Below are 18,416 nucleotides of genomic sequence, written 5' to 3'. Positions count from 1 at the left end.
ACAGTACAGTCATTAGTGTTATTCAAATTCATTTATCTGATTTTTCAAAGTTGTGCAAGGTGGAGTGGTCATATCAGTTCAGTTGTTACAAATGCCGAGGCATTGCATAGTTGGAGAAATACGAAACTGTGTAACTTTCATGTAAAATATGTGACTTTCACAGTACTTGTGTAGCTCAACCTAAGAAAAGCTGCAGTGAGTGAGGAAACTAAATAAGCAACCTGCTTCTAGCAAAAATGTGTAATTGTATAATTTATAGTACTTGCAGAAACTTATATATATTAGCTGAATATAAACGAAAAGGACAGTACAGAGGGGGAGAGAGTGCAACAAACAGCAGAAAAAAAATCATTGAAAGCATTCCATCTACACTCCATCTCAAAGCTGTGATATAGTAAGAGGTAACACTGATGTATATTTTTGAGAGTCTGTGAAGAAGATTTCTACAATCACGTAAAAGCAGTTTTACATGTACATCTATACTCTTCAAATCACCGTGAAGCGTTTGGCAGAGAATACATCCCAGTGTACCAGTTATTAGGATTTCTTCCCATTCCATTCATGTATGGAGTGTGGTAAGAAAGATCGTTTGAATGTCTCTGTGCATGCAGTAATCATTGTAATCTTATCCTCACGATCTCTAGGTGAGCGATGCATAGGGGGTTGTAGCATATTCCTAGAGTCGTCATTTAAAGCCATTTCTTGAAACTTTGTTAATAGACTTTCTCAGGATAGCTTACATCTATCTTAAGAGTGTTCCAATTCAGTTTCTTCATTATCTCTGCTCCCACGTATGAAACAAACCTGTGACTATTTGTGCCAGCCTTCTCTGTATATGCTCAATACCCCTGTAAGTCCTATTTGGTACAGATCCCGTACACTTGAGCAATATTCTAGAACCTGTCACACTAGTGATTTGCAAGCAGTCTTCTTTGTAGATTGCACTTCACCAATATTCTACCAACAAACCAAACTCTACAACCTGCTTTATCAATGACAGCCTTTGAGAATGTTTCGTTTCATATCCTTAAGAAGTGTTTTCATGTGGTTGTGTGAGTGGGTCTATTCCAACTGTGACTCACTGATATAATAGTCATACGATATTATGGTTTTTTTTTTTTTCATTTTGTGAAGTGCACAATTTTACAGTTGTGAACATTTAAAGCAAGTTGCCAATCTTTACACCACTTTGAAATCTTATCAAGAGCTTACTGAAGATCTTACTGAATATTTATGTAGCTTCTTTCTGACAGTACTTCATTATAAGTAACTTCATCATCTACAGAAAGTCTGAGGTTACTGTTAATATTGTCTGCAATGTCATTGATATACTACATGAACAGCAAGGGAGGTGTGTACCTCCCTCGGGCACGCCTGAAGTTACTTTTACATCTGACAATGACTTTCCATCCAAGACAACATGCTGCATCCTCCCTGCCAAACAGTCGTCATTCCAGTCGCATATGATCATACTTTTGACAATGAGCATAGGTGTGATACTGGTCAAATGCTGTTTGGAGACCAAGAAAATGGCATCTACCTGAATGCGATCCAAAACAAAATAGCTTGTCATGTGAGGAAATTGTGAGCTAGGTTTCACCTTATCGAATCCCTGCTGATTAGCATTGAGGTGATCATATTCTGTTCAAGATACCTCATTATTTTTGAGCTCAGAATTCTATAACAAATTAATGTCAAGGATATTGGATGGTAGTGTTGTGGATCATTTCTACACCCTTTTTGTAGACAGATGTGACCTGTGCTTTTTTCAAAGAACTGGAGATGGTTTGTTGTTCGAGGGTTCTACGATAATTATAGTCAAAAGAGGGACTAGCTCAACATAGAATCTGACAAGGATTCCTTCGGGCCCTGGGACTTTGTTCAGTTTTAACACTTTTAGCCTCTTCTCAGTACCAGTGACACTGATACTTATTTCATTCATCTTTTCAATGGTTCAAGTGAATTTCAAAATAATTTCTATAAGACCACTGTTCACTCCTACTGTTTGTGATTCAGTGAGATAGTGGTCCATCTATACCGTATTCATTGTTGACAGTGTATTGAATGCTACATTAAAAACAGAAAGGATTCAGTCATGTAAATGCTAGTTTAGCAGTCTGATTTCCTAGCATACAGTAATCTGTCAGACCAAGCATTTTTGTGACACTTAACTGACATTTACTTCTTACAAGATTGTATGTGAAAACTGCATAGCCACGGTTTATTTCTGTTTCATGTTAAACTTAGCTCCCACCCCTCTTCTACAAGTAATTAATGGATTAAGTAGCAAGAGTGGAGGTACGTAAGAATTGCAAAATCAAAATACTGCGGCACTCAAAACCATTTTGGGGTTAATGACTGCTTTACATGTTTCGCTAGAGCACTTGTTGAAGGGAACTACTTCAGTGCTTATTTTTAAAAAAATTGTTCTGTTTCTGGGGGTGATGATTGCACGTATTGGGTTAAGTGAGCTACATTTCTTTTTTAATAAAATATAATGTTTTCTGTTCTGTTTTTGGCAGAACACTTGCTGCAATGTATTTTTGGTTGTAAACAACTTTGATAGGTTTGGCACCCATATAATGAGCATGACACGAGCATTATGTAGACCATGAGTTGGTAATAAGACTTCTCTTCTTCATGTTTATCAATTTCTGTACACTCTATTGTCTGTTTTCTCTAAGTATGAAATAGTTGATCCAAAGTGCATTACATTACAAATATAATAAACACGCCTTCCTGTCATTGTCAAAACAAAGTAACTGAGTCTGGGCTAATATATGTTCAAATAAATTGAATGCTTAGTAAGTACAACAAAGTTTCAGTTTTGTTACCAGAATAAGGAAAAAATATTTTCAGTGTGGCAGCGAGAGAGAGGGGGGGAGAGACTTATACTTCAGCAGACAACAAGCAGACATTCTTTATTTATCTGTTGTGGTTTGTGATTACATTAAAATGGTAATTGAGATCTGTGACTATGTAAATATGTAAAGTTCAAGTTGGAATAATAACAATATGCAAAGAATAGATTGCTGTTCACCATATAGAGGTGGTGTTGAGATGCAGATAGGCACAGTGAAAATAGAAAAAAAGTATTTTTTCATCCAACATGTCTGTGGCTCAGTGGCCCCTTTGTATGATGATGAGTATCAATATATCCTTTTCATGTGGTAGTTTAATGATGCATTGTCCTTTATGGTCGAAAATCATTGCCTTATGAAATCTAGTGGCATATTTGATAAGTACAGTGTTTAATGAGAAATATGGAGTTATCTTTGTTAATTCTGTACATTCTGCATTATAAGACACACAAAATTAGCTGAGTATCCCAATGTGAGATCATAAACAAATATTTCCCAACAGTTATTAAAACAATGGCAAAAGTGCCAAATGAATACTGCAGTGAGTATTCTGCATCTCCCTTTGTTCTACAAAACAAAGCTGCTGTTCTACATAGTGGAGTCACTAGATCTTTGGGGGGGGGGGGGGGTTGTGGGTGAAACACTTAAGCAATATATTACTGTGTCTCAGAACAGAAACACTATGAAATTTTGTTTTGTTTTTTGCAGAAGTCATTCATAATATATGATTCTACATTTACCATTTACGATTTTGCTTGTTTCCTGATCTGTGCATGTCTGTCATTGATATTTCACTAGAGATTTTTTTGTCAATTAGCAACATGATTACCATAGTCAGTTTGTAGTGGGTACCATAAAAAAAGATGAAGGCAGCAATTCATGCCATTGTGTTAGTCCTCGCCACATGGCCTCCCATTATGAAGCACGATGGTATAGGAGTTATCCGCAGATTTTAAATTGTATGTATTAAATTTGAGATCGGCATTTTGCCTATCTGTTCAGCAGATTGCATGAGTAATCTATGTCTATGAAATATTCTTTATTATTGGCTTTTAGTTTTTGTTGAGTGCACAGACATGAGAAACCATGAAATATTTTTATCATAATTACTGCAGGCAGAACAATAGCAGTTCTGAACTATGACAGAAAATATTGTCAAATATGATACAGTACTGTTGTGCAACCATCATTTTTGGTTTTGTTTTAGTGATTCTTTGTTGTTGTTGTTGTTGTTGTTGTTCACAAATAACATAAAGGTAGTAAAAGTATTTTGCAAATGATATTATTAGAAACAGTAATGTGATTTACAATTGTTATTTATAATTCTGTTTTTCTAATGTGTAAATATTTTATTTTATAATAAATGGTTACAGCAATGATGTTTGTAACATTTAGATATTTTCATAAGAAAACTTAATTACTGTATAACATTTGAACAGACCCTTGGTGTGCAGTCATTTGGTAGTGTCTTTACATCTGTGTATTTTAAGGTAAAACAAGATATACATCCAGAGTTCGTAAACCAAATTGTTTTTGCTCATCACAGGGAAGTGAAATAGTTTTACAGGTATTACTGCAAGAGTATGCTTCTTTTATTATGCTGAGTTTTGACTTCAGTAGCTCAATGCAGCTTACAAAGTTGGCCTTCCTGTACATCATCACTGCCTCAACAGTTGGACCTCATGGGAACACACATGCTATGACTACTTAAGCTATAAGCAAATGGTGACATTCTGCAAGAAGTCGCACATATGTGCTAGAAGCACTGGAACTTGTAATGGGTCAGTTGCTAGCTAAAACAAGTGTGGACAGCGGTGAATGGAAGACTAATTTCTTGAAACCTCATTGAAGTTCTGTATTGTGATCTCTTAATTAATAACAGCACATGTGGAAAGACATGGATGTTTTAAATGGAAACAAGAGACAGTGAGAAAATAAAGAAACCTATGTTATGAATGCCTGTGCATAATCTGAGAGAAAGAGAAGTGGACCTTAAATTGAGTTACCAGTATCTATGGTGAAAGGGCAGGAAACTTATACAAGACATTCAATCCACAATTGGGTGTGCCAGCTTTTTGATTAAAGTGGACATTTGTTACATGCCAGTGCATTTCTTGGGTGTTTATGCAGTTTAATTTCATCCCTCTTGTTGTTGTTTTGGATATAAGGAGATTTGTTTCCCATTTTGAACTGAAACAAATAATAACTTTTTCGGTTGCAGTTAACCTTTTGGTGATACAGGGCTGACGTGAAAGAAACTCCTCAGTTTGTGCATATTGTTATGGGTAGCTTTGTGAAGATATTCTCACCTGGATACCCATAATTTATAAATTATTCAAGTAAATCTGGAAGGTAAGATGGATACCATTAGTAGAATTTAGGATGGTACAACTTTTTCAGATTTTGAATGGATGAAATTGTGTAAAAAAATAATATTACAAATTGAAAACATCCCAACCATTTGTACAGAGTGTGCAACTCCTGAAAATGTACAAACACATTACATAATATTTGTGCTAATGGATGCACTGCACAGTTTTCAGAAATGTGTTGGAAATAGTCTCATTCTTTATTTCCACTAAACAGGAAACTTGCCATATGGTAAGAATTGATCGGTTTTAGTGTTGCATGGATCAACCTGCTTTCCTGTGTAGAGTTGACAGACTTTGATCCCACACTTTCTGCACCCAGTTCTCTCTCCTTAGATGTTAATTTTATTGCTTATTTTTAAGCCATTTTTCTTGGATACAGTAAAAGGCACCATCATTTATTATTAAGAGAGATAGGGGATAAGTTCAGATTGCAGGGTTGAAGTGCAAGGTGCATTCTTCTCATAACCCTTCACATGTGATTAATGTGTTATGTACAGTTGCCTTTAGTAGAGGAGGAAAGTTACCCATGCAGCTGTATATTGCTGTCGCTGACAGTGTAGTGCTGCAAAGGTTTTTAAAATGCTGGTGCCCTGTTTCAAAATCATAAAAACAAAAGAACTGTAATGTCATCAGTGAATTGAAGTGAAGGCCCTTATCTCAGCATAAACTAAATTTTTAAATTTGTATCCTTTCTTTAACTCAAAATGACTCTTAAATTAAATATTGGGCCAGTAGAGTTTCAGATAGCTAATTTTAACCATGACTGTGAACTTCAGTTGCAGTTTTAGTGGCTGGTGATGGTGGTGGTGTGTGATAACACTGACGATTTATCCTGTAGTCCATATTCTATACTGTATGCCGTTTGAGACAGATTTTCTACTGAGTCAGTTCTTATATATGTGAAGCTTTGTTTGCAATTATACTAGTGTTAACAATTAACATTCATACAGGATTGTTGCACCGCACATACTCAGCATAAATAATTTGACTGTCAGAGAACTTTGGACAGAAGACATTGTCACTACTGTTTCCAGTACGTAAGTAAAAAATGAAGTATTTATTGCTTTAGCTTCAGAACATTAGTAACATTTTAATATAGGTCCTTTTTGCAAGTCATGTAAGGAAATCACATAGTTACATACAACTTCAAAAAATTATCTTGTAATTGAGGATGTGTAGTAGGACAATAACAAATACAATTTTAAGCTGTTCTGAAATACTACACTGAAACTAGGGTTTCTGGAAAGTTGATGTCTAATAATAGTGTGCTGTATGGTTGACACCAGTTACTGTGAAAGTTGGGTATTCACAGATTTAACTGTGTAATTTATTTAGGTTTTTTTTTTTTTTAATTTAAAATTCTACATAAGCTTTTAATTTGCCTTTCCATGATGTCAGCATTTTATTTAATTATATTTTATTCAATTTTTCTTTTTTTGCATATTTTCTTTTATGAATAAAACATTGGTATCGTGTGCACATAATATGGGGGAAAATTAGATCAGTTTGGTAAATTCCTGGTCAGGTCTATACTCTTGTCTGTGCATTCATATTTTATGCAACTCTAGTGTTACAATGATGGACTTTTTGTATGACAAGTTTCACTTTCATTATCAAGCCCAGCATATTCAGAAACAAGCTTCTAAGTTTTAAATGTATGCAGTTTATTAGTAAAACTGTTGAATGACTGCACTGAAATTTTGTAACAATGGTTCTGTGGATTAGGCAATATAGCCTTACAGAAAAAGCTTTTGTTTCCAAAGAGCATACAAGACTTGCTCATTTCATATGCTCATTATTTGGGTGCTAGAGAATTGCAACATAGTTCAGTTGAAAAGGAAAATTGCATATTGATTTTTTTCTACACTGAAATACAGGTAGCATAAAGTTTGCAACACAATAGACTGGCATTTAAGTTGACACACACACACACACACACACACACAAGGAATTAAGATGTTCTAAAACTGGCGTAGGAAATTTGTGCAGGACATTGAATAGTAGACCTGGTTGAACTTTCTGTCTCATATGGAAGTCTCATTTCTCAAGATCTTTCACACACATTTTGCCCAGAAATATCACGTTCAGGAAGCTAATGAATCAGTAATGTGTATGCCCATCACACTGCTGGCTCTTATTGAGTAACTTTTTTTTTTTTTTTTTTTTTTTTTTTAAATTTATCAGATTGTTGTAGTAGCGTGACAGTTCTGTATACACACTAAAATTTTCAGTGAAGGTAAACCCGCTTTGAGAAACATTAAAATTATTTTATGTTGTTTATTGGTAACACTGTGCTCTTAATTAGCAACTTGACAAGAGCAATACTTGTGTGAAATTGTGCGACATTTATTTTAAAATATGATAAGAATACTAAGTGTGATAACTACAAAAATATAAATAATTGAACTAGTATGTAATTCACATCTATCCACCTTTTCCTCATCTTTTTACTACACGAAATACCTTTGTGAACATCATAACATCACAAAGGATTTGTCATAAAAGTATAAAATTTATGCCACTACAAAGTGCCACAAAGATACACAAAATCAGCCAATGGTCTGGTTCATGACATCTCAGATTTTTTGTGCAGTTGTGGTTGTAGTCGTTTGCATGAAAAATTCCAAATTAAATAATTTTTGGACCTTTCATTTTTGAGATATTAATTTTTGAATTTAGAAAATTGTGATTTTTTTTCCTCGTTTTGAAACTTTAAAATGGCCATATCTCAAAACCTGCATTTTGTGCCATTCTATTCAGTTTATATAAGCTTTGAAAATATTTATGACTTGAACAAAAACATAAAATGCTAAATTTTCCGAAACCTTTTTTTTTTTAAATTTTTAAAATATCAAAATCAGGTTTCTTTTTTTATGAGCAAAAATTATGTTAGTCCTACACTGTTTGCTAATGTATGTGCTAATACCGTGATGGTATTCCAGTGGGAACATATTAACATAAATTTTATTTTGCTAGTAAGCACGGCATCCTGCACTTAGTCCCTAGGATTTTGGCCTTAGCAATAAGTTGTAATGAAAACATTAAAAAAAAAAAACACACACACATAAGAATGTCAAATCATGGTTATTTTTATTTGGTGACAGTCAGTTTATAACATTATTAGAAATTATACGTTTCAGTTTGAATTCAGATTCGAATTCCTCCCGTTACCTATGAAAATATTTTAATGTATACCATGACAACACATGCTCAATAAATACTGTGAATATATTACTTAAATTTTGTGCACTTATCCCAGGTTCCCTAGAATTAATCCATTTTGAACAAGTGCAGGCGTGCACAGACCATCTTTTTTTCCCATAGAACTGTAATCGTTTTTGCCAAGCATTTGTCTCATCATTACAGTAAGACTCTTTCACATTAACAAAACTGTTTCTTGAAGACAAGTTCTGGCCACACTTAGGATCAGAAGTCGAGTGTGCGCCCTTTTCCTCCTCTGTTTTCTGTTTTGTTTTTCTTGCAGTGTAGTTGCTTACTCTAAACTCTTTTTCTATACTGGTACAAGGTTTCTTTTTATTACTATGGATTCCCTCTTGAAATCGGAGGTGTTCAGCAAACGCAAGCCATTTTAGACAAGCTTATTACTTGCTAAAACTTACTTTACTATCAGATTCTTTGCTTTCATTTTTCAGCAGTCTGGTTTCCTCTCTGTAGATAATTTTAGTTTACATAAAGTGCAGATATTCTTGTATTCTTTATTACATGGGTATGTCAATCTGAGAAGTTCCTTCCTAACATCCTCACTCCGTCAGTACATGGTTATTTTTAAAGGATTGCAACAATATCCTGGCCACTTTTTATCCGCATTTGTGGCAGCTATGTAAGTCTAGAGTCAAATTTTAGTTCTGACAGATTTTTAGAAAGATTGCACTCTGAATGTTGAGACTCAGTCTCTGTTTTTTAACCAAATGATAGGTGTCACAGTTGTACGGTTGTGTACATAGATGATTCACAACAAGGGGAGTGCTTTGGCTGTTAAGTCATATTCCCTGACTGTATCTTCAGGATTCGCCTTCTTCATATGTATACTGTCTTTTCTGTAGAGCTCCACGCTACGCTGGAGGCATTGGAGTGGGTGAGGTGTCTTTAGGGGATACAGTTTCTCTTCTGCTCCAATTCCCCTAGTACAGTACAATTGTTGCAGCACGTTTACCCAGAAGAGATATTGGTCCAACTCATATATGACCATCTGTACTTCCCACAGTGGTGGGTGAAGAAGGTATCATTGTGCTGCATACCAGAGCATGTGGGGATTTGGGGTATGAACAAGCCAGCGAATCTGCCAAGGAGGCGTTCAGGGAACATAATATGTTACAGAATACGCCATTCCCCTGCAGGCTGTCATTTTACACACGAGTCGCAGATCCATACTGTTATGGGAGGAGTGGCTGGCAATGATGGACAATAAGCTGCACTTAGTGAAGTCAACTGCCTAGCTGTGGATATCATCAAGCTAGTTGCTGTGGCGAGATGAGGTGACCCTGACCTGACCTGCCTCAGAATTGGGCTCTGTCCCTTTTTTACTCCAGTGAAAAGACCTCCCTGTCTGTGGTGTGCAAGTCAGTGTATGCCACATTTTAACTGAGTGCATTTTATTTTGAGACAAGCCAGCAGAGGTGAATCTAGGTGAGGATCTATTTATTATATCTGATGATGAGACAAGTATGAATTTTGTAATATGTGTGGACCCTGCCCTAAGCTTTTAGGCTGTGGAGATGTTATTGTGTTTCAGAGTGGCTTTCTCTTCCCCTTTAATTCCAGCGATCAGTGTGTTTTCGATCAGCCGTCGTGATTTTCGTTCCTGTGTGTGTGTGTGTGTGTGTGTGTGTGTGTGTTTTCAGGACTGTTTTTATTTACAATTCTCATTTCAGTCATTTTACAGTTTTCCTCTACACTTGTCTCATTATACTTCTGAGCAGGTGCTAAAGATCTTGCTGTCGTACCCACAAAACTTTTTCGTCATCATCATCTCTACCGATTCAGTGAAAGTGAACATGAAGATTATTTTTTTTACATACTGGTAGCGCTATAAACTTAAATGAAATGTTAAATAAAATGAAAAATACGTAATATCCTGACCATTAATTAGACGTGTCATTGTTTGGCATGATTTACTACATTTTTAAGATGAGAATCCGAAGTGTGCTTAATTAGTGCACAATTATTTCATTTTAGCTCTGCTTTTATGATTCAGCTTGCAAGCCATTGGCGATTGCGGTACAGTTATCGTAGCAAATTGCAGTAAAATAAAATTAATTTCATTGTGTTTAGGAATACCATTATGAAATTTGGCACACACGTTAATAAACAGTGTATGAAAAAAATAGATGTTTTTCAACATAAAAATTTCAGTTTTAAATTTTAAATATTTAAAAGATACTGGTTTGGAAAAACTTAGCATTTTTAGGACTGTGGTCAAGTAGTACATACTTTCAAAGCTGGTAAGAAATGAATAAAATGAAGCAAATTTGAAGTCTGTAAGTAAAATAGTTCACGAGAGAGATAAATGTTCTAAGGTGTTAGAATGCAAGAAAAGTTGCACAGTTTTGGAAATTCTAAAAATTAATAACTCAAAGGCTCAAATCTTTAATTCTTGAATTCTACCTTTTTTGGACACGTAGAGTAAAATGACAAAATAATATAAAATTCTGAATAATCAAGAATACATCTGTGAGGAACAACTTAAGCCCCTGAGGTATTGACACACCAAGTGCTTCAAACAGCTCTTTGAAACCCATTGCTGCAGAAGTGAGTGATCATCATCAATAGTTCAGTCAACTTAATTTCTGAAGACAGACACCATTTCAATGTACTATGACAAACACCTTAACATCATGGACAGTCTGTGTTTTTACATTTTCTTCAAAAATTGATTTTTTTTAATTATCTGCTTAATACACCAATGGAAAAGAGTTGGAGCACCAAAAAATAATCAGTCTAGAGTAATGAAATTTTGGGAATACACTTGTCTAAGTAAAATATTTCACTGATAAACATTGCAAGATCACATGTTACTATACACGCAAGATAGCCTTTGCAAATGTGAAATGCTGGTAAATTAAAAACTGGTGTAACCACCAAAATGTTGAATGCAAGCATGCAAACATGTATGCATTGCATTGTACAGGTGCCATTTGTCAGTTTGTGGGATTGAGTTCCATGCCTGTTGCAGTTGGCCTGTCAGTAAAGGGATGGTTAATGCTGTTTGTGGGTGACCATGGAGTTTTTGTCCAGTGATTTCCCATATGTGCTCGATGGAAGATATATTTGGTGATTGAGAGGCCAAGGCAATATGTTAACACTCTGTAGAGCATGTTGGGTTACAACAGCATTAGGTGGGTGTTATTCTGTTGGAAAATAGCCCCAGGTATGTTGTTTATGAATGGCAGCACAACCATTCAAATCACCAGATTGATGAAGAAATTTACAGTCAGTGTCCATGGGATAACCACGAGAGTGCTCCTGCTGTCATATGATATTGCACCCCACACCATAATCACAGGTCCAGTGTGTTTAGCTTGCAGACTAGGTTGCGGGCACTCAACTGGCCACCTCCTAACCAATACACGGCCATCACTGGCACCGAGGCAAAACTGGCTTTCATCAGAAAACACAACAGACCTTCACTCCGCCTTCTAAAGAGCTGTTGCTTGACACCACTGAAGTCGTAAATGGCATTGGTTTGGGATCAGTGGAATGCTTGCTGCAGATCATCTGCTTCACAGCTGTCCTTCAAGTAACCAGTTTGTAACGGTCCATTGTGTCACTATGGAGCCAACTGCTGCTCAGATTGCTGCTGTACATGCAGTATGATGCACGGGAGCCATATTTTGAACATCATGGTCTTCCCTCTCAGTAGTGCCATGTGGCTGTCTGCAGCCTGGTCTTCTTGCAGCCTTACGTTCACGTGTCCACTGCTGCTAGCAACCAAGTACAGTGACTACATTGCTGCCAAGTCTTTTTGCCATATCGCAGAAAGAACATCCAACTTCTTGTAGCTACCCTACATGATCTCGTTCAAACTCAGTGAGGTATTCATAATGGAGTATTTGGTTATAGTAGTTTAAAGTACGTTAAAATCAGCCAGGCTTTATGGTAGACACCTGCGCGCAATTGCTGAGGACCCAAAGTGTTAAAGGCATTCATGACTAACATCAACTCAACATGAGCTTCTAGTGAAGGACGTGAAGTGATACATAAATTACTCAAGAATGGATGAGCATACATTTCAGTATTTGCTCGGTGAAGTGTGTCACAAATCACAAAGCTCAATACTCACTTAAGAACTGCTATATCTGCAGAAGACAGGCTCACAGTAACACTTCGATTTCTTGCTATAGGAGAGAGTTACACTAGCTTACAGTACAGCACTTGAATGCCACAGTGCAATTTAACTAAAAAAAATACCTGAAATGTGTGAAGCAGTTTATAAATCACTAAAAGACCAATATCTAAAAGTAAATAAATGTTCAATACATTTTATGTGCATTAAGAACTATTTTTAATGTAGATCAAAGTAAGAATTACATTTTGTGTCCCACAACTACAAAATTAATAGAAATGTATGAAGCTGATGCACAGGGAAACATTCCACGGGGGAAAAATATATATAAAAACAAAGATGATGTAACTTACCAAACGAAAGCGTTTGCATGTTGATAGACACACAAACAAACACAAACACAATTTTGTGTGTGTGTGTTTGTGTGTCTATCAACATGCCAACGCTTTCGTTTGGTAAGTTACATCATCTTTGTTTTTAGATATATTTTTCCCACGTGGAATGTTTCCCTCTATTATATTCATGTGCTTGTGTCTGTATATGTGCGGATGGATATGTGTGTGTGTGCGCGCGCGAGTGTATACCTGTCCTTTTTTCCCCCTAAGGTAAGTCTTTCCGCTCCCATCATTGGAATGACTCCTTACCCTCTCCCTTAAAACCCACATCCTTTCGTCTTTCCCTCTCCTTCCCTCTTTCCTGATGAAGCAACTGTTGGTTGCGAAAGCTTGAATTTTGTGCGTGTGTTTGTGTGTCTATCATATATAATAGAGGGAAACATTTCACGTGGGAAAAATATATCTAAAAACAATGATGATGTAACTTACCAAACGAAAGCGTTGGTATGTTGATAGAGACACTAACAAACAAAAACACACAAATTTCTTGAATTGTGAGTGTGCGTTTGTGTTTGTTAGTGTCTCTATCAACATACCAACACTTTCATTTCGTAAGTTACATCATCTTTGTTTATATATATATATATATATATATATATATATATATATATATATAAGACACACACACACAAATACACATACATACTTGAAGGACAGCTCTGAGGCAGATGCTCTGTAGCATATATATAATCTAATTTGCGGTTGGCAGTTGGCCTGTAGGAGGATGCTCTGAGAATATATATATAAAAACAATGATGATGTGACTTACCAAACGAAAGCGCTGGCATGTTGATAGACACACAAACAAACACAAACATACAGACAAAATTCAAGCTTTCGCAACCAACGGGCTTCGTCAGGAAAGGGGGAAGGAGAGTGAAAGATAAAAGGATGTGGGTTTTAAGGGAGAGGGTATGGAGTCATTCCAATCCCGGGAGCGGAAAGACTTACCTTAGGGGAAAAAAGGACAGGTATACTCTCGCGCGCACACACACACACACACACACACACACACACACACACACACACACATATCCATCCACACATACACAGACACAAGCGGATGTGCGGATGGATAATGCTGTGCGGATGGATATGGATATGTGTGTGTGTGTGTGTGTGTGTGTGTGTGTGTGTGTACCTGTCCTTTTTCCCCCCTAAGGTAAGTCTTTCCGCTCCCGTGATTGGAATGACTCCTTAGCCTCTCCCTTAAAACCCACATCCTTTCGTCTTTCCCTCTCCTTCCCTCTTTCCTGACGAAGCGACCGTTGGTTGCTAAAGCTTGAATTTTGTGTGTGTATGTTTGTGCGTCTATCAACATATCAGCGCTTTCGTTTGGTAAGTAACATCATCTTTGTTTTTAGATATATTTTTCCCACGTGGAATGTTTCCCTGTGCATCAGCTTCATACATTTCTATTAATTTTGTAGTTGTGGGACACAAATGTAATTCTTACTTTGATCTACAATAAAAATAGTTCTTAATGCACATAAAATGTATTGAACATTTATTTACTTTCAGATATTGGTCTTTTAGTGATTTATAAACTGCTTCACACATTTCAGGTATTTTTTTAGTTAAATTGCACTGTGGTATTCAAGTGCTGTACTTTAAGCTAGTGTAACTCTCTCCTATAGCAAGAAATCGAAGTGTTACTGTGAGCCTGTCTTCTGCAGATACAGCAGTTCTTAAGAGAGTATTGAGCTTTGTGATTTGTGACACACTTCACTGAGCAAATACTGAAATGTATGCTCATCCATTCTTGAGTAATTTATGTATCACTTCACGTCCTTCACTAGAAGCTCATGTTGAGTTGATGTTAGTCATGAATGCCTTTAACACTTTGGGTCCTGAGCAATTGCGCGCAGGTGTCTACCATAAAGCCTGGCTGATTTTAACGTACTTTAAACTACTATAACTCATGAAATGTTTCAGTTATAGCAATAAAATTACTCTTCTTGAAAGACCTAGACTTTCTTGTTTAAAACCATATATAATACCTTGCTCTTGAATTAATGCATACTTTTGACAAGCGTTATTATTGTAACATTGTTTTTGAAAAAAGGATAAATTGGTCAAAGGTATATTCACTGCATTTTCTAGAAGGAATATTTTAATTTTACACAGAAATTGTAGTTATGATGGATACAGTGTGTCTTATCTACAGTAACTTCCTGTAACTATTTTAGGATGCAATTTTGCTCTTTGTGTGGTAAATTTTGAAGCACGGCATTTTGCACAATGCTACTTTACATTCACTACACTGGTAGCTTGTGTCTTTTCGCCACACTTTTCCAGTCAGTTTTTTTCCTCTCAGATAACACACTACACACTGTTTTTGTTTCTTTTTCTTACCTACTTCTGTCTCAATCTTTTCCAGGAAATGATTTCCAGTTGATAGTCTTGAGAGTCCGGATGGACTAGGTCGGGGTTTAAGATATTTGCTTTGTGCAAGATCTGCACAGATAACTGTCATGAAGTGAGATGTTGTGAGGTGTTTTCCAGTAACCTTATTATATAATATGCAGGAATTTACAATCACCATTAGTATAACATGGAGTTCCAACTTTCTCCACCACTTCACAGTGCGATGTTCAAATGCGCCGTATGACAGTCGCTGATCTGATAAGTCAACACCAAACTTGTTTTTATTATAGTCCACTACACAGGCTGGCTTTGACTTCTCTCTTCCTTTCTGATCAGTGAAAGTGACCATCTCAGCAGTGTGTCTTGTACTTATCATATGCACATTTCTTTTGTCCTTCCAACACAGTGCTAACATATTTCCTTTACGCCTGAAAATAAGTTCTCCTCGCTGAAGGTTTGTATCTTTTATAGGACGAAGCAATCCCTGCCTAGATTTTCTTGTTGTTCCCACAAGAGCAGTTTTTGCAGCTTCCAGTTCTGAAGCAAGTATTGGACTCGTGTAGAATCTGTCTGTAAACAAAGTGTAGCCTTTTCCTGACAGATTTGCAAGCAGTGTCTTTACCAGAGTCACTGTGTCAGACCTTTCACCTGTGTAAACAGAGAAATTCCAGATGTAACCTGTGTCAGATTCGGATAACATGTACAGTTTGACACCGTATTTATTTGGTTTTTGTGGCATGTACTGTTTGAAATACACACGACCTCAAAATTTACACATGCCTTCATCTATTGTAATTTTTTGAGATGGTGTATACGCACGCTGGAAATTAGCACACACATTATCTAGGAGGGGTCTCACCTTGTGCAGTGGGTCGTAGCCAGTTTCTCTTTTCCTCTTAGCTAAGGAATTATCACTAATGTGGAAGTTTCTCAAAATAGAAAGAAATCTGTCACGGCTCAAGATGTTTGGACAGAAATTACACGACACAACAGGGTTCTTGGACCAGTGCTCTCGTATACGTGGTTTCACACTTACACACACATGGACTACAATTGCCAGAAACTTCTTTATTTCCATAAGTGTAACTCCTTTCCACTTTGATAATGAGCAGGTGGGTGAAAGGGACTTTGTGCTTCGTAATTTCCTGATGGATTGTTGAGCATACAGATTAGTTTGTTCCTTTATATGTTTCATCATACTGTCTGTGAGGAAATATGAGAAAAATTCTATAGGTGCACTGTTCTGGTCTAAACTGACAACATTGCATATTCCGGATTGTCCTGAGAATAGATCGATGTCTGGCGCACGATCAGTAGTCGTCCAACCTTCCTCAGAATCGGTGCGGCGCGCAGGTCTCGGCTTCCCCCTCGCAGTGAGTCTCGCTCGTTCTTCAGGCACAATATCGACGGGATTACTTGCTACTGAAGTTCTTGGACACCTGCTCTCCTCTTTGGAATCTATCAGGAGAGTAGTATTTGCAAATAAAGTCATAATTACGTACTGAGAGTTTTTTCAGTGAAAATCTGAACAAAAATTTACCTGTTTTGTTGTCAGAATTCTTTACCTGAACTGCCAGAAACTTCTTCTTGAACATAGTCCACATCATCATCAGAGTCATCTACAATATCTTCCTCTGACAAATCAATGTCACTTTCTTCTAAATCACGATGTAACTCGCGAACAATTTCTTAGTCCGTCAAGCCACGCTTCGCCATGTCGACGCTACTGTGACCGCGCGGGAAAAAATCGCCGCTCACAAAACTCGACTAATAAAAAGGGAAACACACCCTTCCACACCATGCCCGCACCATCTAGTGACCAACACTCGAACTACAGTCCATGCAGTGCCTCCCAGACAAGCGGGAGCCGTAAAAACACACAAAGGAAGGAACGGGAAGAACGAGAACCCGCGCCCGTAAAATTACGGGCGCCGGACTTTTGGGCAGGCCGCGCACGCCCGTATTTTTACGGGCGTCGGCGCCTAAGTGTTAGGGTGACAAATACTCCATTATGAACACCTCAAGAAGACGGGAGAACTCAAGTTCTCTTTTGTACTCAGGATGTGAAGTGCATCAGGATGAGGTGACTTACCGAACAAAAGCGCTGGCAGGTCGATAGACACACAAACAAAATTCAAGCTTTCGCAACAAACTGTTGCCTCATCAGGAAAGAGGGAAGGAGAGGGGAAGACGAAAGGAAGTGGGTTTTAAGGGAGAGGGTAAGGAGTCATTCCAATCCCGGGAGCGGAAAGACTTACCTTAGGGGGAAAAAAGGACAGGTATACACTCGCACACACGCACATATCCATCCACACATACAGACACAAGCAGACATATTTAAAGACCAATATGTCTGCTTGTGTCTGTATGTGTGGATGGATATGTGCGTGTGTGCGAGTGTATACCTGTCCTTTTTTCCCCCTAAGGTAAGTCTTTCCGCTCCCGGGATTGGAATGACTCCTTACCCTCTCCCTTAAAACCCACTTCCTTTCGTCTTCCCCTCTCCTTCCCTCTTTCCTGATGAGGCAACAGTTTGTTGCGAAAGCTTGAATTTTGTGTGTATGTTTGTGTATGTTTGTGTGTCTATCAACCTGCCAGTGCTTTTGTTCGGTAAGTCACCTCATCTTTGTTTTTATATATAATTTTTCCCACGTGGAATGTTTCCTTTTATTTATATATATATATATATATATATATATATATATATATATATATATATATATATATATATATATATATACACACACACAAAATTCAAGCTTTCGCAACAAACTGTTGCCTCATCAGGAAAGAGGGAAGGAGAGGGGAAGACGAAAGGAAGTGGGTTTTAAGGGAGAGGGTAAGGAGTCATTCCATTCCCGGGAGCGGAAAGACTTACCTTAGGGGGAAAAAAGTACAGGTATACACTCGCACACACGCACATATCCATCCACACATACAGACACAAGCAGACATATTTAAAGACAAAGAGTTTGGGCAGAGATGTCAGTCGAGGCAGAAGTGTAGAGGCAAAGAAGTTGTTGAAAGACAGGTGAGGTATGAGTGGCGGCAACTTGAAATTAGCGGAGATTGAGGCCTGGCGGATGACGAGAAGAGAGGATATACTGAAGGGCAAGTT

At 37.2% G+C, this 18,416-nt stretch overlaps 2 protein-coding genes across 7 annotated transcripts in view; one reads left to right on the top strand and one right to left on the bottom strand.

Annotated features, from left to right (window-relative positions):
- LOC124544705 (RNA-binding protein 5-like) overlaps window positions 1-18,416 on the top strand; it is a 122,427-nt gene that overhangs the window by 13,644 nt on the left and 90,367 nt on the right. For 2 of the 6 annotated variants that reach the window (XM_047123348.1, XM_047123345.1), the window contains exons 2-3: window positions 5,083-5,213; window positions 6,184-6,270. The exons of 2 other annotated variants lie outside the window; for them this stretch is intronic. The gene's annotated coding sequence lies outside the window, so the exon portion shown is untranslated. The remainder of the gene's footprint in view (window positions 1-5,082; window positions 5,214-6,183; window positions 6,271-18,416) is intronic. 2 more of the 6 variants (XM_047123349.1, XM_047123346.1) reach the window with 1 other exon arrangement.
- Window positions 15,117-16,917, bottom strand: LOC124545849 (piggyBac transposable element-derived protein 4-like). The gene is made up of 3 exons (XM_047124806.1): window positions 16,839-16,917; window positions 16,625-16,756; window positions 15,117-15,946 (listed from the first exon to the last, which is right to left on the bottom strand). The coding sequence occupies exons 1-3, from the start codon at window positions 16,915-16,917 to the stop codon at window positions 15,117-15,119; spliced, it is 1,041 nt and encodes a 346-aa protein (XP_046980762.1).

This window comes from Schistocerca americana, chromosome 8 (genome assembly GCF_021461395.2).
Source record: "Schistocerca americana isolate TAMUIC-IGC-003095 chromosome 8, iqSchAmer2.1, whole genome shotgun sequence".
Classification (NCBI taxonomy): Eukaryota; Metazoa; Arthropoda; class Insecta; order Orthoptera; family Acrididae; genus Schistocerca; species Schistocerca americana.
This window is presented reverse-complemented; position numbering and strand designations above follow the sequence as displayed.